General features: G+C 42.1%; 1 protein-coding gene across 1 annotated transcript in view; it reads right to left on the bottom strand.

The window, feature by feature from the left end:
• The window catches only part of LOC140209736 (NT-3 growth factor receptor-like), a 946,852-nt gene that overhangs the window by 673,744 nt on the left and 251,715 nt on the right, over positions 1 to 21,393 (bottom strand). Inside the window, exon 3 of the mRNA XM_072278139.1 lies at positions 20,012 to 20,083. Within this exon, the coding sequence (XP_072134240.1) occupies positions 20,012 to 20,083 (72 nt within the window). The remainder of the gene's footprint in view (positions 1 to 20,011; positions 20,084 to 21,393) is intronic.

The raw sequence follows: 21,393 nt of genomic DNA, 5'->3' as shown, positions 1-21,393 counted from the left end.
TGCTCCAGCATTTAGACTCAGGAATGATAAATACCAGTGAAATATTTCTCAGAGTCAGAAAAAAGTACAGCATAAAAACAGGCCCTTTAGTCCATCTAGTCCGTGTTGAACCATTTAAGCTGCCTACTCCCATTGACCTGCACTGAGTCCACAGCCCTCCATACTTCTACCACCTATGTACCTGTCCGAACTTCTCCTAAACATTGTAATTGAGCTTGCATGCACCACTTGCGCTGGCAACTCATTCCACACTCTCACCACCCTCTGAGTGAAGACATTTCCCCTCATGTTCCCGTTAAACGTCACCTTTCACCTGTTGCCCGTTGCCTCTGGTTATAATCCCACCTATCCTCAGTGGAAAAAGCCAGCTTCCATTTACCCTCTCTAGACCCCTCATAACTTTGTGTACTTCTATCATCTCCTCTCAATCTTCCACATTCCAAGGAATAAAGTCCTAACCAATTCAGTCTTTCCTCATAACTCAAACCCTCCAGACATGCTTGTAAATTTTCTCTGCACTCTCAACCTTACTTACATTTTTCCTGTAGGTAGGTGACCAAAACTGCACACAATGCTCTGAACTAGGCCTCACCAATGTCTTACACAACCTCAACATAACATAGAACACAGAATAGTACAGCACAGTACAGACTCTTCAGCCCACAATGTTGTACCGACCCTTAAACCCTGCCTCCCATATAACCTCCACCTTAAATTTCTCCATATACCTGTCTAGTATCCTATCATTCTATCTCCTGTACTCAGGTGACTTATAAAGACCAATGTGCTAAAAGCTTTCTTCACGACCCTATCTACTATTTCAGAAATGATAAAAAAGGCCTCGGATATAGAATCAGGAGGGTGCATGATTTGGAGGGAAACTTCCAGGTAGCTCTGCTCCTTAGAATGTGCTGCCATTGTCTCTACCGGTTATCAAATCAAATCAGTGGAGATTGTGCTGGGCAGCCCGCAAGTGTCGCCACGCTTCCAGTGCTGATGTAGCACCCCCGCAACTTACTAACACGAACTGTACGTCCTTGGAATCTGAAAGGAAACCGTAGCACACAAAGGAAACCCCTGCAGTCACAGGGAAAGTGTGCAAACTCCTTACAGGCAGTGGCCCGATTTTACAGCTCTAAAACATTGCGCTAACTACTACGCCACCCACTGCCCTACCTATATTCTACTCTTAATGCAGTGGTCTTAAAATGATTAACTGAACCCCCATCAGTTACTTCTTGGAAATGATTCCCAATTTTATCACCTTCTTCCTCCCGGAGGACCACAACCTCGTCATAGGGTTTGGAGGCTTACATGCCTCAATGACCGGGCGAGCTATATTGGCTGGAGTCAGGCCTTTATGTTCTGGCTCTTGGCAGGGTCACTCATGCCAAACAGATCAACGGGTGGAGACCAGACTAAGAGTGGTCCACCGGTCCTCCAGGTTCAGGGGTTCAGCTCAGGGCTAACAACTCTGACTGGTAAAACTAAATTGTTACAGAAACAACAATGAAGGATCCTTGTACATCTGACTGCGACGGTATTCCTGAGTCTCCACCTGGGACTTGCATGGCTGACAGTAGTGAAAACCGCTAGGAAGCTACTGACACAATGATGGAAGCCCTGTTTGAGCACCTTCATTTGTGCCCTAAAAGCAGGTGGTGTAACAGGCAGTAAGTAAAATATTAAAAAAAATCTCCTTCTTACTCAACAAACACAAAAATATGATTGATAGTTGCAGAATACAGTAAATGATCTGCGAAAGTGTTCTGGACAAAGGATCTCCGAGCTGAGCATTATGTTAGCTATTGATCGATCACTAAACCTGCCAGAGAAATCTGAATCATTGTCTAAAATCTTTTCAGCTTGCTCCTGTCCCTTTTATTATTATTATTGGCCCCCATACTTGCATCTCTCTGATATCAGAATGGTGGAGAGTTTGAATCAGCCATGCATTGTTATAGACAGTATCAGACCAGTCGAGCAAGCAGAATGTTTTTAGATTGTTCATCAAATCAAAAGGTGCACTTACCACCCGGCACCGGTTCAGAGACTGACTGCTCCAACTCCTTCTAAGTTTCCGATTAAAAATCTGTAAGAGCTACAAAAGCTCATATTACATCTGTGATGTTCCATCGCTGCGGTTTAGCACTCATACAAGGTCATAAGCACATGAGATTCTGCAGATGCTGGAAATCCAGAGCAACGTGCGTCAAGTGCTGGAGGAACTCAGCAGGCCGGGCAGCATTTATGTACGGGAATAAAGAGTCGGCATTTTGGACCAAGACCCCTTCATCAGGACTGGAGAGGAAAGGGGGAAGAAGTCAGAATAAGAAGCAGGAGGTGGAGAGGGAAGGAGTACAAGCTGGCAGGTAATGGGTGAAACCAGGTGAGGTGAGGGGAGGGGAGGAGGACGGAAGAAATGAGAAGCCAGGAGGAGATAAAACATACTCATGAAAGTCTTTGAGTGGTTCCATAATTCAACCTCTAATTCATGTTTTGTCAGAATGATTTTCAGCAGCAGCAACAGGTGCCTGTTTAACTGGTTTTGCCGAACTGAGCATTTGGAGAATCAAATGACAGAATTCTCAGGGGGATAAAATAAGCTAAGGTTTGCACATTGCCGAAAACCCCTGGACTACCCAGACTCTGTGCTGGGTGAATAGTGACATAAGCTCAGTAATTTGGATAAGTACATAGATAGGAGGGGTATGGAGGGCTATTCTGCAGGTGCAGGTTAATGGGACAAGGCATAATGATAGTTCAGCACAGACTAGATGGGCTAAAAGGCCTGTTTCTGTGCTGTAACTCTCTATTTAGGATCCAAGAGTGAGTTCTGTGCTCTCTTAGTCCAAATTATTATATGCTTTGTCAATGCCTGCAAGCCCGGATCATTCTACAAGAATTCCGGCTAAGGTTGTCTTGGAGACTAGAAGAACGTAAGACCAAGGGAAATAGGAGTGGATCCAGGATGAGAGCCGAATTCACTTGTTCTCCACAATGGTCTCTCCTCTCCGTGGCGCTGAAGCTATGAAGACTACTTGGCTGCTGTGCTATGTGCCCGCTAATATGCTGAACTGATAAGCGAGGCTTTGGGCCCACTCTGGGCTGTTCCGGGATTCAGACCTGAGGTCTCAATTTTACTTCAGACTGTTGTTGTTCATTTCAATTGTTTGCATAATTTGTATTTTATTTCATTTTTTTGCATATCAGGTCTTTTATTTTTATTCTTATTCTTTTTCTTTAATTGGGTTCTTTCAGGTTTCTAGCTTTGTGACTTCCTGTGAGCAAGTAAATCTCAAGGTTGTATAATTTATACATTCTTTGATAATAAATGTACTTGAATCCTGGAATCTTGAGTTAGGCCATTCACCCCATCGAGTCTGCTCTGCCATCCTGTCATGATGGCTAATTTATTATTCCCACTTAACCCCATTCGCCTGCCTTCTCCCATAAACTTTGACTCCCTTACTAATCAAGAAACTATCAACATCTGTTTTAAATATACCCAATGACTTGGTCTGCAATGAAGTACACGGAGTTGCCATCCTCTGGCTAAAGAACTTCCTCATATTGTGGCAGGTCCTTCTCCCTCTCCCTCGGTAAACCAGGAGGAATGGTTCACAATATAGATGGGCAAAGGGATATGAACTGAGACAACACTTACTCTCGTTCACACTGCACTAGAATAGTCGAGCCTCTACAGCCAGCTGAGGACCCGCCAATGCACAACCCCTGAAGAGAACATCATATTCCACTCGAGATTGCACTACTATAATAGGTTGAATGAACAGAAAGAAGTTAGCGTAGAGAATGATGTGGTTATCTAGTTTAGAATAGAGAAAGACAAAAGAGAATTTTCCCTGACATGGTAATTCCCGGAGCTCTGTAGAGATGGTCTGGTCAGGTACACAATGGAGAAAAGAGTACTGTATGGATACAAAAAATAATCGAGATGTCTGATGAAGATTTGGCTATTGTTTTATAAGGGTTGATCGAAGTAATCTTTAGTTATATAGAACCTTAGTCATCTGGAGCACTGCTTATACGAATGACATATTGGCAGAGAGTGCTAGTGACATAGGTTTCTTAGGATGAAACAGATCTTGCACAGTTAAGTTGTGACACCCGGTTGTGGAAACATGATTTGTATTTCCTGAACTTAGAAGGTAATTTTACCAAAGTGTTGAATATCGGAATCAGATTTAATATCACCGGCATATGTCATGAAACTTGTTGCCTTTGCAGTGGCAGTACAATGCAATACATAATAACAGAAAAAAAACATGAGGTTACAATAAAAAATATACCTAGAATAGTTAAATTAAATAAGCAGTGCAAAAACAGAAATAAAGAAAGTAGTGAGAGAGTGTTCATGGGTTCAACGTCCATTCAGAAATCGGATGGCAGAGGGGAAGAAGCTGTTCCTGAATCATTGAGTGTGTGCCTTCAGGCTTCTGTACCTCCTCCCTGATGAGAACAAGCATGACCTAGGTGACAGGGACTTGATCATAAAGGAACTGGATAATGGAGCCAAAAATAAAATCTGGTTGGTGCAGCCAGGTGAAAGAGTGTAACTTTTAAATGAGAGCCAGGCCATATAGAAATAAAATTAAGAAGTTTCATTTCTATAGAAAAGGTACAGACAAACATATTTATAAGGAACAAGAAAAGGCTAGTCAGTCCTTGAACCTGTTTCACCACTCACCAATATACACTACCATTCATTTAGATCATGGCTGATCCGATGTATCCTCGTTTCTGCATTTGTCCCCAGTAATCTTCACTCCCTTCACTTTACCAACTATCTGTTTACCTCTGCCTTAAAACTACTCAAATACTCTGCTTCCATTTCTCCTGACAGAAAGGCCAAAGTGATACACATACGAAACATTCTCCCCAAAAAGGCTTTTGATACTCAAGACAATTAAATTCTTCAAAATTAACATAAAAGTTTTGTTAGCTGAGGGAGTGGACTAGAGGACGGTAAATTGGATTTTTGTATAGTTCAGTCATAGAATGGCAAAATATGCCAGAGGGGCTGGATTGCCTAATGTGTTTCCTATCCTTCTGTAAAATGTGAAAGTGTAATGGAGAAATACATCAAAGTGTTTCTTTCATGAAGTCTAATAAAAGTTAAATAAAACTTTTTACACGTTGGACTTTGAACTTTTCAGGACCTGAACTTTAAATACTAAATGTCTCATAGATTCAAACTGAGAGTGAAAATGGATCAGCCATGATGAAATGGTGGAGAAGACTGGAGAGGCTTAAGTGGCCTAATTCTGCTCCCTTATCTTTCGGTCTAAATGAATGAAGGCAACAAGTGAGTTTGGCCAAAAGGGTAAATGTAGAATTCACAATGTGAGCTGCTGGTTCTAAAGCTGATCAGCTGTGGAATGGTGCATGATTTACAATTAATGCTCAAGTACAGACCTTAATCATGACAGCATATTTCCTATGAGATGGAGACACCAGAATCAGGTGGGAAGTTGGTCACTGCCATCGTGGTAAATACGTTGTCAGTCACAAGCTAGCATATGTACACCAATAATGTGCAGATTTGCTCACGGGTATGTTAAATCATCAGTATACCCCTGTTATTCAGCAGTTGCAAAGAGATACATAATGGTAAAAAGCCCATGAGCTAAACATCCACTAAACAATTAATGGCGATGAATTGGGACCTAAATGTTCATTTTAGTTCATGACTTTCTGCTGTTCGGACAATTTAAATCCTGGCCCAGATACACTGCAGGCTCCTCTCTCCACGATGCTAAGACTGTGAGACTGCCCCTGGCTGCTGTGCTTCATGCCTGCAAACTTTGTGCCGATTTTCCCCTCTAATATGACGGACAGAACACTGAGGCTTTGGGCCTACTCGGGCTGCTCTGGGGATTTGGATCTAAGGACTCATTTTGACCCAGAATGCTGTTGTTGTTACTCGCTTCTACTGTTTGCATGATAGTGTTTTTTTTTCTCTCTGTGCTTATTGGGGGTTGGTGTTTTTTTTTAAATGGGTCTTTTGGAATTCTTGCTTTGTGGCTGCCTGTAAGCAAACAAGTCTCAAGGTTGTATAATTTATACATTCTTTGATATGTTACGTACCCTGTAACTGGGTTGCCAAACCAGCAGAAGTGGACCACTTAGTTGGAGTCTGGATTACTGGAACTAAGAAAGTTTTACTAAAGAAATAAGCAACACAGTACTCTAATAGTGAGGATATAGATGCAACAGGTTAGCAATGAATAAACACACATGTACACAGAACTAGGATAATAGGATCAATCAAGCTCTATCGCAGTCTAGGGGTAAAATGATCACTCTCAAGTGACACAGAGTTCAGTTCAATTTAGTTCAGTTCACAGTAATCGCTGTTGTGCCGTTGGGGAGGGAGAGAGAACGAATAAATATGCAATTCGGATTCCAAACAGACCTTCGATACTCCTCGCAGTTAGCTTTCGGGCGAGCCCTTTGTAGTGTCTTCTGAGGTCACCGACTGTGACCTCTCCGTTCCAGATACGATCGTTCTTCTGCGGTGAACCCGGCACCCAGGCAAGGGCGGACACACACACCGGGTTCCCGCCCGACCGTACCTTTCCACCCTGTGCGTCTGTGGCTGGTCCCGCGATTAGACCTCAAAAACTCCCACCAACTTGTGGGGGCACACCGCTTCCAGGGTCTCGTTACCTCGTGGTGTCGTGTGTGTCTTGCCTTAGCGAACCTGTTCCTTTTATCCCCCTGCTGGGGTATCACCTGTCCATCAAACTTCAAACAGTTCGGGTTCAAAGCAACCGGTCTCTGACAATACTCGGAACTGTGTCTCCTTTCGGTAATCTCTCTCGTCTCTCTCTTATTAGCATTTTGAATGTTCCCCCATTGTCCTCTTATCGGCATCAATCTTCTGATAATTTGGTCTGTTGTCACAGGTAATAAATGGACTTTGAATCTTTACTTTCCACTGATCCTCCTCAACCTTGAGGTGTAGTGTCAATGGAGTTCTATGTGAATATCATTAGTTATATGGTTACTGTTGCACTATTAATAGACAAGCCAAATATCTTGGCATTTTCCTTCCCCTAAGCATTTGTCGGTATTTCACGAGTTAAGGCAATATCTACATTGACACTATGCCACTCACATATTTTAAGCATAATTCAAACTGGTATCTTTTAGATAATCCAAATAAAACAGACACTGAGAGTATAAGGTGTGATGCTGGACGCTTTGTATTGGTGGCATTGCCACTTAAGTGGGAGTGAGAGTACTACCAGGATTCAAGGCTGTTCATGCAGTGAAGGATAAGGAAGCCAGTACTCAATAAGTACCGGCTACATATGGAACAGAAGAAGAAGTAAATCAACACAGAAAAAATCTGTCAAAGCTAGTTATGTTTTTGGCAGGCTTTTGGCTTACTAATTCTTGAATGAAACATGGTTATTTGGATTTCAGATGTTGTTCAGCGTGCCTGGTTCATCTCTACTCTGTGCCCGAGCTTGGCGTGCTTGGCTCACAGTCCAGCTACTGCGAGCACCTACCTGCGTTGACCCAGTCCTGAACAAATACTGTATTTCGGTGGTTCACTTCTGTACAAACACTCGATGCCCCTGAGCAAACCAATCCTCATGGAAAGAGGGAGACAGAGTCATACAGCACGGAAAAAAAGGACCTTCAGCCCAGCAAGTCAACAGCACTCATCAAGCATCAGGGGTTCCCGACCTTTTTTATGCCATAATCCCCTACCATTGACCGAGAGGTCCATGGACCCTGGGTTGGGAACCCCTGTTATAGGCAATAGGTGCAGGAGTAGGCCATTTGGCCCTTCGAGCCAGCACCGCCATTCACTGCGATCATGGCTGATCATCCACAATCAGTATCTAGTTCCTGCCTTATCCCCATAATAATAGAATATTTTGGCGTATCATATGAACATGAACCAGTCCTCTTCAATGCATATGTCAAACTAAAGCCTTTACAGATACTGATACTTCTGACTAACTGAATTCTGTACGTGCTCCTCTGGTAACCGAGTAACCCATTGCCTTCTGTGCACAGATTAGTTCCCTATATCCATGTTACACAGCTCTGATCGACATTAACCTCAGAAGCCTTATCTATAATTTGTCCATTTTCTTCAGAAGCACAGTGGAGGTGCATATTGTCTGTCCCTCCCCAGCCAATCACATCCAATTTTCCAAGCATTAGATGGCTATCTAAGATCACATCCAAATCGAACAATGAGAAAGAAAACATTTATCCATCATATAGATAAATTAGTTACTTTCTGCCTGTGGTCTGGGGAACTGAAGCAGGATTGCGGAGTTAAATGGAGCTGAGTAAGTTAAAATTTGTGCAGATGTGCATTTCCATTTGAGGTTTAATTACCCTTCCTGTGGCCTGGTTACACTTCCCATTTCAGCCTCTTCCCACAGCGAACACATGAAATGTGGGGCTCTGCTGGAAAGACAATTAGGGATAAATTTGGAGGATGGAGCGAGCTCTGACAGGCTGACAGCTCCGAGTGAGAGAGAGAGAGAGAGAGAGAGAGAGAGAGGATGTGTACATCCCACGCTGAATATCTCTGTTTCAACCCCTCTTATTTTGGCAGACAATTAATTTCGTTGTGAGAACTAATCAGAGACAGGTTGCAGATTAACAGAGGAAATGACAGGGTTTGAAGGATTGTGCAGCTGTAATTATAAATCATGACTTCATTGCAAAAGAACAATTGTGCTGTGTAATTTTCAATCAAAGAAAACCTGTTAATGTCTCTCGCACATAATTTTATACTTATGTGTGTGGAACAGTGATATGCCATAACCTTGACAATGGCTCGTGGCCTGTTCCCACATCTTGATCCATGACAACATTCAAAACATCAACAGCAATGAATGGAATTCATGAGATGTATTGGGTTCTTTCCAGTGCAGGCACCAACCATTGATGCCTCTATCTCTGATGATACAGACCCACAGACCACTTCATTTTTGTCACTAATCGGCTGACAGAGTACACATGGAAACATGATTCTAGGAGTAGCCTTTGAGTTTTGCCCATTTTGTACTGGGTCTTTGTCTGTTTATGTATAGTTCTTCGTAAAATTCTAATGTATTTCTTTTTATCCTGTAACTGCCCACAAGAAAATGAATCTCAAGGTAATGATCAGTAATATATACGTATCTTGATAATAAATTTAATTTGTACTTTGAAGCTATTTACCTGTCATTTGATAATCAGGAAGTGAGCAGAGTTCACTTCTTCACATTTTCCTTTCTCTCATATTCCCTAAATCCAACACTCCTGGTCTTACGTTTGCCTCCTGTCCAGAGTTCTATTAGGATTCCATACAGTCATAAGGGCATACAGTGTAGAAATAGACTCTTGAGTTGACTGAAAGAGTGCCTCAAGGCCTCAATGTTCAATGAATTTTCCTCCAAAATGTCTGACTTTTCTAACCGAAACATTTCCTTCTCTTCCCTCCAATCAGCATTTCAAAATGAGGTTGTTTCCAGGATGCTGTGGTCCAGATTTCTACCCTTCTGCCAATAACCACAGGCCTTCCCAAGGCACCTTCACAGGAGAACCACTATCTGCCTTTAACTTCCTCCGTCCTTTTGAACAGGAACTCAAAGACTTTACAAAGTGAATCAGTGATTAACATAATTATTCCAACTGGGTGGTGGGATGGTGATACGTCTCCACCAGAGGAGGTGCAAGACGCTCCTTCCCTCTACCAGCCTGCAGGTCATCCTTGAACAGGGTGTAGCACCTGCTTAGTCTCCCCAATCAGGATCACGCGAAGCCATGGGAGCGGGAGGTGCATAGCTGTATGAGCATATGGTGCATATCACAAGTCCTGGTTATGCGACCACTGATGCCAGGCAGACAATCTCTGAAAAGTATTGATAATGGTCGGTGTAACCATCTTGTAAAGACGCTGCCCAGACAAAGGCAATGGCAAAACACTTCTGTAGAAAAATATGTCAAGAGGAATCATGGTCATAGAAAGACTATGATCTCCTACGTTGTACAACCCAGCACATAATGACAATGCCGATTCCAGCTCATTAACTGCATTTGTTGCTCTTGACGTGGCTACACCTACTTTCAAAAGTAACATATTGGGGAACACTTTGCAGAACATCTTCATTCAGTCCACAATAGTGACCTGAGCTTCCATTACTTCTCATTTCAGATCTCCATTCTTTTCCCATTCTAGCCTTTGTTGTCCTCCCTTTTTCTGTTGGGAAAGAAGGCATTTAACGCACTCATCTTCTGATGAGGGTTGGATTTATTGAGCATACCCGCAAGACAATGAATCTCAGGGTTGTATATGGTGACATATGTACTTTGATAGTAAATTTACTTTGAAGTTTGAACTTTCCAGAGATGGTGTTTGACCTGCCAAGTTCCTCCAGGATTTTGTGAGTGTGACTCTGCTCTTCATCTGTGAGGTTGTTGAGTACAGGAGTTGGGATGTCATGTTACAGCTCTACAAGATGTTATTAACTTCAAATATGGATTACGACGTATAGGTCTGGTTACACTTCTAAAGAATGCATCTCGTTAAACTGGAAAGAGTGCAAGAATGATTTACAAGTATCTTGAGTAAATGCTGGAAGAACTCATCAGTTCAGACAGCATCTATGGAAAGGGGAAAACCAGTCGATATTTGAGGCCGAGAACCTTCATTAGCTTTGGAGAGGAAGCGGGAAGAAGCCAGAACAAGAAGGCAGGGAAGGGGAAGGAGTACGAGCTGAAAAGTGATAGGTGAAGCCAGGTGGGAGGGGGAGGCGGGTGAAGCAAGAAGCTGAGAGATGATAGGTGGAAAAGGGAAAGGCCAGAAAAGTAGGAATCTCATTGGAGAGGAGAGTGGACCATGGGGGAAATGGAAGGAGGAGGGGCACCAGAGGGAGGTGATTGGCAGATGAGGAGTGGAGAAGAAAAGAGGCAAGAGGAGAGCCAGAGTAGGGATTGGAAGAAGAGGGAAGAGGAAGGGGGAAAATTACTGGAAGTTAGAGAAATCAATGTTCATGCCATCAGATCGGTTGCTCCGCAGACTACCTCAGTCTTTGCCACTGCTCCAGCCCTCACTCTCCACTGCCTGCCATGGATTTCTCCCTTTACAAGAATCGTTTCAGGATTGGACGGTCTGAGTTAAGATGAGAGGCTAGATAGGCTAGGAGCGACAACTCTCCTCTCAACATCGACGGCTCCTCCGTAGAGATCGTTAAGAGCACCAAATTTCTTGATGTTCACCTAGCGGAGAATCTCACCTGGTCCCTCAACACCAGCTCCATAGCTAAGAAAGCCCAGCAGCGTCTCTACTTTCTGCGAAGGCTGAGAAAAGTCCATCTTCCACCGCCCATTCTCACCACATTCTACAGAGGATGTATCGAGAGCATCCTGAGCAGCTGAATCACTGCCTGGTTTGGGAATTGCACCGTCTCGGATCGCAAGACCCTGCAGCGGGTAGTGAGGTCAGCTGAAGGGATCATCGCGGTCTCTCTTCCTGCCATTACAGACATTTACACCACATGCTGCACCCGCAAAGCTAACAGCATTGTGAAGGACCCCACGCACCCCTCATACAAACTCTTCTCCCTCCTGCCATCTGGCAAAAGAGCATTCAGGCTCTCATGGCCAGACTGTGTAACAGTTTCTTCCCCCAAGCCATTAGACTCCTCAATTCCCAGAGTCTAGTCTGACACCAACCTACATACACACACACACACACACACACACACACACACACACACACACACACACACACACACTCAACTGAACACCACTCCACTCCCTTTGCAATTTTTGCTCATTTCTTTCTCAATTCCTGCTAAAACATCATTTACATTGTTTACATTTACATCATTTATTATTATATTGTAATTTGTCCTTTACTGTGCCTATTGTCTTGTTTATTAATTATTGTACTGTCTTGCACTGTTTTGTGCACTTTATGTAGTCCCGTGTAGGCCTGAAGTCTAATGCAGTTTTGTTTGTTTCACGTAGTCTAGTGTATTTTTGTGTTGTTTCATGTAGCACCATTGTCGTGGAGGATCGTTGTTTCGTTTTTACTGTGCACTGTACCAGCAGTTATGGTTGAAATGACAATAAAAGCGACTTGGCTTGACTTGCCTTGACATTGTTTCCTGGACCAGAGAAGGCTGAGAACGGACAGAGGTTTATAAAATAATGAGGGGCATTGATTGGCTAAATAGCCCCACAGTCTTTTCTGCAGGACACATGTGGCCAGCACCAAGAGGTTAAAAGTTAGAGGGGAAAGATTTTAAAGGAACCTAAGGGGCAACTTTTTAACAGAAGATTTTGCACATATGGAACAAGCTGCTAGAGAAAGTGGTAGAGGCAGATAAAATTACAGTATTTTAAAAAAATTTGGACAGGTACATTGATAGGAATGTTTTAGAACAGGGGTTCCCAACCTGGGGTTCACGGACACCTTGCTTAATAGTATTGGTCCACGGCATAAAAAAGATTGGGAACCCTTGTATTAAAGGGGTATAGACCAAATTCAGGCAAATGCAACTAGCTCAATTAGGCAACTTCATCAACATAGACAACTTGGTCCAAAGAGCTTCTTTCCATGCTGTATAGCTCTATGAATCTGACTCTGTGTAAGATCAAATCAAGGAATAACATTTTATCATCCAACTAAGCCTTCTACATTCAGCACATGACAGGAACCAGCCCCCTCTCTATGGATTCTGCCGATACTTCTCACTGCCTCAGTAAAGCAGCCAGCATAATCAGAGACCCTACCCATCCCAGACATTCTCTTCTCCACTGTCCCAACAAAATCAGAATCAGAATCAGGTTCAATATCACTGGCATGCATCGTGAAATTTGTTATTATGCAGTAGTAGTACTGTGCAATACGTAATCATAAAAACTGCAAATTACAGTAAGGGCTATATTTATATTTTAAAAGTTAAATTAAATAAGTAGTGCAAAAGAGAAAAAACAAAGAACTGAGGTAGTGTTCATGGATTCAATGATAATTCAGAAATCTGATGGCAGAGGGGAAGAAGATTTATTTAGTGAGATACACTGCAGAATAGGCCCTTCCAGCCCTTTTAGCCATGCTGCCCAGCAATCGCCCAACTCAATCCTAGCCCAATCATGGAACTACTTACAATGACCAATTAACCTACCAACCGGTATGTCTTTGGACTGTGGGAGGAAACCAGAGCACCTGGAGGAAACCCATGCAGTCACAGGGAGGATATACAAAATTCTTTAATGCAGTGGTGAGAATTGAACCCGGATCACCTGTACTGTAAATCATTGTGCTAACCACTGCGCCACCATAGCGCTGAGCGAATCGCTGAGTGTGTGCCTTCAGGCACCTGTACCTCCTTCCCGATGGTAACAATGAGAAGAGCAACAGGCGGAAGATACAAAAGTCTGAAACCACATACCACCAGATTCAAGGACAGCTTCAAGCCCACTGTTATCAGACAATTGAACGGACCTCTTGTACAACAAGATGGACTCTTGGCCTCACCATGTACCTCACTATGATCTCACACTTTATTATTTACCTGCACTACACTCTTTCAGTTTTTACCCTCTATTCTGCATTGTTATTATTTTATCTTATTCTAGCTCAATATGCTCTAAACTGAATAAACAGGACGCAAGACAAGATTTTCTCTGTATCTTGCCACATGTGACAATAATAAACCAATGTTAATTCAGCAATTTCAGACAAACAACCACATAGTTCTAATGTTTAGTTTTCTGTCGCTCTCTTCTCAAGTTTCTTTTGTGTCCTCCTCTACACACCTGCTCCCAGCTCTGTTATCAGTGAAAATATGTGCCGGTGCCAAGCACTGCTGTATGTGCGTGGGTTGCCTGTCTGTCACTGAAGGACTTTACATGTGGAGCCAGAATCTGTTGTTGTCTGTATCACCTGAGGAGACAGGCAAAAACGATGCTTTTCTGTCCCAGATGCCCTGCCTTGTTGGAACAAAACCTTAATTTCCACATAAACAATCTGGCAAGTATTCAACAAAGTACAAAAGCAAAATATCGCAGGTGGTGGTAAACTAAAGTAGAATCAGAAAATGGTGAAATGCACAGTGGGTCAGGCAACATCTATGGAGCATGAAAGAGATATCGTTTCAAGTCTCCTTCAGCCAGCATTATCACTGTTTGAATCGCCCAATCTTTCCCTGCCTTCAGCCTTTTCTTTAATATCTGCACCTGCCACAAACACATTACTCTCCGACATAAAACTTCTTTCATTCTAAACTTTTCTCACTCCCCAAAAGCTGACTCACCCACTGTGTGTTTCCACCATTTTCAAATTTTATTTTTGATTTCTGCTACCTGAACTATTTTGCTTCAGGGATTTGTTGAATGCTAGTCTGGTTGCCTATGCGGAAATTAAGACTTTGTTCTAACAAGAGAGGATATCTGTAACAGAAAAGCCTCTCTTTATACCTGTCACCTCAGGTGATACAGCCAACAGCAGATTCAGCATTGCCCCTGCCTCCACATGTAAAGTCCTCTAGTGGTGGATAGCTAGCCAGCATACTGACAACAGTGTTTGGCACTGGAGCATGTTTTCACCGATAACAGGGCTGCAAGCCGTATAACGTCAAGGTGAAACAAGAACCATTTCTAGTGTGAATAAAGACCCAGAGACTTTTGCAGCCAAACCCTAGCCTAAAAGATGAAACTGCTGCGGAAGAGATCTGTTTCACTGCAAATTTTCACCTAAGTGAATGCACCAAAGTATGTAATTATGTCGTCATGATGAGGAAGATGGAACACTGTTTCCAAGCAGGCCAACTGCTAAGGGAGTGGGTTAGTTCTCCACAGGGAATCATTGGCTAAATGCAGATGCTCATTCCAGACTCCACTATCTACATGCTATAACACAGAACGGATCAAGGATCAACTTTATTCACTATATACATTTACATGCTTGAAGAATTTACTGTGGTGTGTTGGTCCAGGTGTGACAAGCAACAAAAGACTTGCGTAAATCCATAAAAATGTTGACATGTTGGCAGTTCAAGGGAGCAAATCTGCCAAGCTGCACTGTCCAATGATGGTACATTGAGTCCATGTACATTCATAACAACCTGAACTGAGGAGCCGTATGCACTTTGTTTTGGCTCCTCAGGTATACTCCACTCACATTTAATGTGAACTCATTCATCTGAATGGGGATGTTGATTTTCATACTGAAGTAACTGAGGGTAAGGGGAATAGTTTGTTAACTATGTTAACTTATTCAATTATCAGGATCTGGATGTTAGCTGACATTTATTGCCCAGCACAAGTTTAGTCCATGTTTTGATTAATTTAGAACTTAGAACAATACAGCACCAGCAAAGGACCTCCAACCTACAATGTCTGTGTCAACCATGGTGTCATCCAAACTGATTTCATTAACCTGTAAATGGCCCGTGTTTTGCCATTCTTTGTGTGCCTTTGAAATGTTTCTCTTGCATCTGCTTCCACCATTTCCCCTGGTATCCATTGCTCTCTGTGTAAAAAATCTTGCTTTGTAAATCTCCTTTAAACTTCTCTCCTCTCAACTTAAATCTTTGCTCTCTAGTGTTTGACATTTCCATCTTAGGGGAAAGGCACTGACTCTCTACCTATCTATGCTACTCATAATTCTATATTCCGGTTATTTGGGCCATTGGCTAATCGGGGCAGCTGCTTACTTGGGACAACTCTTAAAGAACAACAAAAACTAATTGAGAAAATAATGGGATTCCCTTTGTTTATTTGGGACACAATGCCACTTAATTGGGACAGGTGACAGTTGGTGAAGTTTCTAACAAGCTTTAGTCACGTGCAGTTGGGCGGCTGTTAGATACTACACTGTGCTTAGAGCAAACAGTTTTTCAATACGCAAACAACAGGAATTCTGCAGATGCTGGAAATTCAAACAACAGACATCAAAGTTGCTGGTGAATGCAGCAGGCCAGGCAGCATCTCTAGGAAGAAGTACAGTCGACGTTTCAGGCCGGGACCCTTCGTCAGGACTAACAGGACAGTAACAGTGGCACTTTCAAATCTCTTACTAACTCTTCCTTCAGTTAGTCCTGACGAAGGGTCTCGGCCTGAAACGTTGACTGTACCCCTTCCTGGAGATGCTGCCTGGCCTGCTGCGTTCACCAGCAACTTTGATGTGTGTTGCCAGTTTTTCAATACCGTCATTTGTGTGTGTTTGTGTTCAAAAAGCAGTGATTTTCCTCACTGATAGTTGTTGAGAAAAAAACCAGTAAGACAATACAGATTGGTTTTTTTCTCATTGTGGTTTCAGGCATTCAGGCTTGGAGATGCCAGAAACAGCCGGGAGCGTAAATGAAATGACTCTACTACTTCAACGAGTTAGGAATTTCAAATAATTTGAAGATATCAACAATCATCTTGAACGTTACAATAAAGTTGAAGATTTAGTGGATGCAATTGTCACGAGCATTGTATGAAGACAGTCCATTTTCTGCAATAAGTGTCTGTACTGATTTTGTTCATTTACAGTCAATCAAAAAAAATATAGCAGTATATACCTGATGAATTCCTCTATCGTTAACTATTGGAAACTACAGTTTTAAAGTTCAAAATTCAAAGTAAATTTATTATCAAAGTACATACGCATCACTGTGTACACCCCGAAGATTCATTTTCTTGTAGGTATTCACCATAAATACAAGAAACATAATAGAATCAAAGACCACACACAACTGCATGGACAAATAACCGATGTGCAAAAGAGAGAAAATTGTGCAAATGCAAAAATAAATAATAATAATAATAAGAAGCAAAAAATGTCAAAACATGAGATAAAGTGTCCTTGAAAATGAGTTCATAGGTTGTGGGAATAGTTCAGTAATGGGGCAGTGAAATTGAGTGAAGCTATCCCCTCTGGTTCCAAGAGCCTGATGGTTGAGAGGTAATAACTGTTCCTGAACCTGGTGGTGTTGGTCCTGGGGTATCGGTACCTCTTCCCGATAGCAGTAGCAAAGCGACAGCATGGCCTGGATGGTGGGGGTCCTGGATGATGGGGGTCCTTTCCTGCAACAGTGCTCCATACAGATATGCTCAAAGGTGGGGAGGGCTTTACACCTGATAGACTTGGCCATATCCATTACTTCTTGTAAGCTTTTCTGTTGAAGGGCATGGTGTTTCCATACCAGACTGTGATGCAACAAGTCAATATGCTGTCCATCACACATCTATAGAAGTTTGTCAGAGTTACAGATTACATGCTGAATCCTTGTAAACTTCGAAGAAAGTAGAGACACTGCCTTGCTTTCTTCATAATGGCACTTCAAATGCTGGACCCAACAGATCCTCTAAGAAATTTAAAGTTGTTGCCCCTCTCCACCTCTGAACCCCAATGAGGAGTGGATCATGAACCTCTAGCTTCCTCCTCGTGAAGTCAATAATCAGCTTCTTGGCTTGCTAATACTGAGTTGTTATTGTGGCACCACCCAGCCAGGTTTTCAATCTCTCTCCTACATGCTGATTTGTCACCAACCTTGATTCAGCCAACATCAACAAAGTTAAATAGGGAATGGAAATGTTGCTTGGCCTTACAGTATTAACCAAGTAGAGCAGGGAGCTAAGCACACAGCCTTATGGTGCACCTGTGCTCATAGAGATTGTAGAGGAGATATTGTTGACAATCCGAACTGACTGGGGTCTGCAAGTGAGGAAATCAAGAATCCTGTTGCACAAGGAAATATTGAGACTAAAGTCCTGACACTTATTGATTAGTTTTGAGGGGATGTTAGTATTGAATCCCAACCAGTAGTCAAAGAAGCGCATCCAAATGTAAGCACCTTCGTTGTCCAGACGTTCCAGGATTGAGTGAAGAGCCAATGAAATAGCATCTGCTTTGACCTGTTAGACGGTAGGCAAAGTAGAGCAGGTCCAAGTTGCTTCTCAAGCAGGAACTGATATTTTTCATCGCCAACCTTTCAAAGCACTTCATCACAGTGGATGTAAGTACCATTGGATGGTAGTCATTGAGACCGGTTAATACGTTCTTCTTAGGCACTGATATAATTGAAGCATGCTTAAAGCAGGTGAGTACCTCAGACAGCTGAAGCAAGGGGTTAAAGATATCGGTGAATACTCTAGCACAGGTCTTTAGTACTTAGCCAGGTACCCTGTCTGGACCAGATGCTTTCCTTGGGTTCACCCTCCAGAAGGATGCTCTTACGTCAGCCTCAGAGACCGATATCACAGGGTCTTCAGTGACTATGGGGCTTTGTGAAGTTTCTTCCGTGTTTTGATGGTCAAAGCAACCATAAAAGGCTTTGAACTCATCTAGGAGTGAAGTCTTGTCACTTATGTTGCATGATTTCACTTTGTAGTACTCTAGTAGTAGAGTTAGTGTTCTAATTTTTTCCATATTTCATTTAAATAAATAATTTGTTACTCAGTTAAATAGTCTTTTTTTCATACATTTTTAACTATTTCCTTGAAACCTCAGCTAATTGGGGCAGTCGCTTAATTGGACAATATGTGCAGTTCGCGATATGTCCTGATTTACCGAAATCCACTCTAATTTTATTAGGTCCTCTCAGCCTCTGTTGTCCCAGAGAAAACAATCCAAGTTTGTTCAACTTGTCTTTGTAGCTAGCCTCTTATAGTGAAAAACTGTCTAATCTAGGCAAAGTCCTGGTAAACCTCTTCTGCACCCTCTCCAAAGCCTTCACAAATTCTTCTTGGAATGTCGCAAACATAAGTAAACACAACACTTTAAATGTGGACTAACCAAAGTTTTATACAGCTACAATATGCCTTCTCAATTTTTATACTCAATGCTCTGACCAGTGAAGGAAAATATGTTGTATGACTTCTTCGCCAACCTAAATGCTTGCTTTGGCATGTTCAATGAATTATGAATTAAATCCCAACATCTCTCTGTACTTCAATGCTCCTGAGGATCATACTATTTAATGTATCCTTTCCACTTGAATTTGCCCTCCCTAAATACACATCTCACACTTACCAGTATTAAACTCCATCTGCCATTTCTCTGCCCAGATTTCCAGTTCGTCTACATCCTGTGGAAAGCTTTAAGACAACCTTCCTCACCATCCATAACTCTACTGAATTTTATGCCATCTACAATCTCACTAATCAGCCCACCCTTATTTTCACCTAAACCATTTAAAGATGGTTAATTATGCTTTAAAGATAATATATTATTTTACACATAATATTTTGAATTTTTGGTTAGCATGTATGAACTGAGTGGGAATGTCTCTGACTGTCAGATACACCAGTGAAAGGGCTGTCATTGTTCACCAGCTGTAGGAAGGCCATCATGGCAGACTGTGGGTGAGGCATCAGTCTGCACTACCTGAGGCTGAGTCGCTGCTTCCCAACGAACAGAAGGGCCACAGAGGAGACACCTCATGGTGGCTGGTAACTGTATAGTTGCAGTAAGTCATTACAGTCCCAAGGCTTGAATCAGGATCATTGTGAGGCATAACAATATCTTCATGCAGTTTCTTTAAAGGATAAGATTGATAACATTTTTCCTCATTAACGCTGACTGATTACCTTCCATTCCATGACAGCAATACCAATGAAAATTTAAATTTTAAAATTCAGGCTGAGCATTTCTCTCTCAGTGACGTGGAATATTCAGAACATCATAACCTTTCTCATCTGGCAGCAAACCCTGGCAGAATATCTATAAGTTAAACTTACCCTGTTCTCTCATAAATAAACAATATTCCATTTTCTAGGTGTTTTTACAGCACAAGCAAGCTTGTGGAACCTCCAAGGTCTTTTTTTTCCACAAATCTTTCCGAGCTTGTTCAAACTCCCGTGTATCATAAGGATGTTAATTTAACGAAAAGAAAGAAGCCTCTGGGCCATTGACGTTTTAAGTCTCTGGAGTGATAGATTGTATAGCAGTGTAATCTTTATTACCTCAGCCTCTGAATTTAAACACTCAGCTCCTAACCCTCTATAAGCCCAGCCTAAGCTCAAGATGACTTACATGTAGTGAAGGTGAGGATTTTTGGCAAATGCTCTTGGCGCAATCGACCGCAGTCCTGAATTTATGATTGTCCTGGAAATGAGAACAAATGCAAGAGGTTACAAGCTCTGTTGGCTCAAAACTGTGATTTACTATGCACCTGACCAGATGGGTGGACTGGATAAACCCTTAATACCATGGCTGCTTGTACTCTGTACAAATTAAACATCTACAGTGACTGCAGAATGACCAAGAAACAAACCTCAGCATTTATTAAAAATGAAAAGTACCTTTGATGAGTTCAGATCAAAGCGATGAATGGATTCTTTGTTCAGTTTTTCTCCTGATACTTTTCCTTGCCAGGCATCTTAGATTAATATTAGTACACATTGCACACTGTATCATTCAGCTCAAATGAGTCATCAAGGATTCTCAGTCAAAACCAAAGAAGTGGGGCCCAGGTTGAATCAGATTGCCATGCCTTCTGTATCTCATATCACAGCAGAGACTCTGATAAATCTGTTTTTTTCCCCTGCAATCGGTCCTGGCAATATATTGAAGAGAGAGCTTCAGTGAGCTGGAGAGAGATTTTTGATGGCATTGAAATATTGCTGCACAGAGGGTAACTTCAGGTTTAAAGAATTTAGCAAATTTAAACCGTTTTAAATCTGGGTCCACAGAGAAATTATATAAGCATTAATTATTGACCGGATGAAAACCAGTTGCATCTCTGGTATATTGACAAGGAGTTGAGCTTCTTTAACTGCAGTGAAACTAGGAATACTCTGGCAAGTGGGAATTCAAATTTTGGTGCAGTTATAACAAAACTCAGCTTTGATTGCAGGAACTAGAAGTAGAGCCCCAAACATACAATGGACTGCTGGGGACAGCACATTGGCCTGGGGCCTAGTTTTGGAAAGTCCCAAATGCCAAAAGAGGCTCTTGAGCCTGCCCCACCATTCAGCAAGGTCATGGTCAATCTGAATTTGAAACTGTATCCAATTCTTTCCTGATCTCCGATACTCTTGACTCCAGTAAAGGTTAAAAACCTGTCAATCTTGACTATAATTAGTGACTTGATCATCAAAAAATTTGTAAAGAGTTTGACCTTAAATTGATTAACTCTATGGTTTACCTGGGCCCAAACATTAAGCAGGGCCTTGCAGTCCATTTGATGCCATTTTGCTGACTCCAAAGGCCGGTCAAGATTAGGAAAAAGAACACAAACATTGAACTAATTGAAATAAGGTTAGAGGTTTGAGGTCTTAAGCTGTTAAAGTAAGTCAGCGTTTCTGAGAAGAAATCTGATTAATGCATTCATATCCTTGGGATAAATTTAACATTGCTTTCCACTACCTTTTGCTTAAGAGTTCCACCATGATCTAGTTCTTTCCTTTTCTCCA

This window comes from Mobula birostris, chromosome 14, assembly GCF_030028105.1.
Source record: "Mobula birostris isolate sMobBir1 chromosome 14, sMobBir1.hap1, whole genome shotgun sequence".
NCBI classification, from domain to species: Eukaryota; Metazoa; Chordata; class Chondrichthyes; order Myliobatiformes; family Myliobatidae; genus Mobula; species Mobula birostris.
The sequence above is the reverse complement of the archived record's forward strand: the minus strand, read 5'-3'. Positions and strand labels throughout refer to the sequence as shown.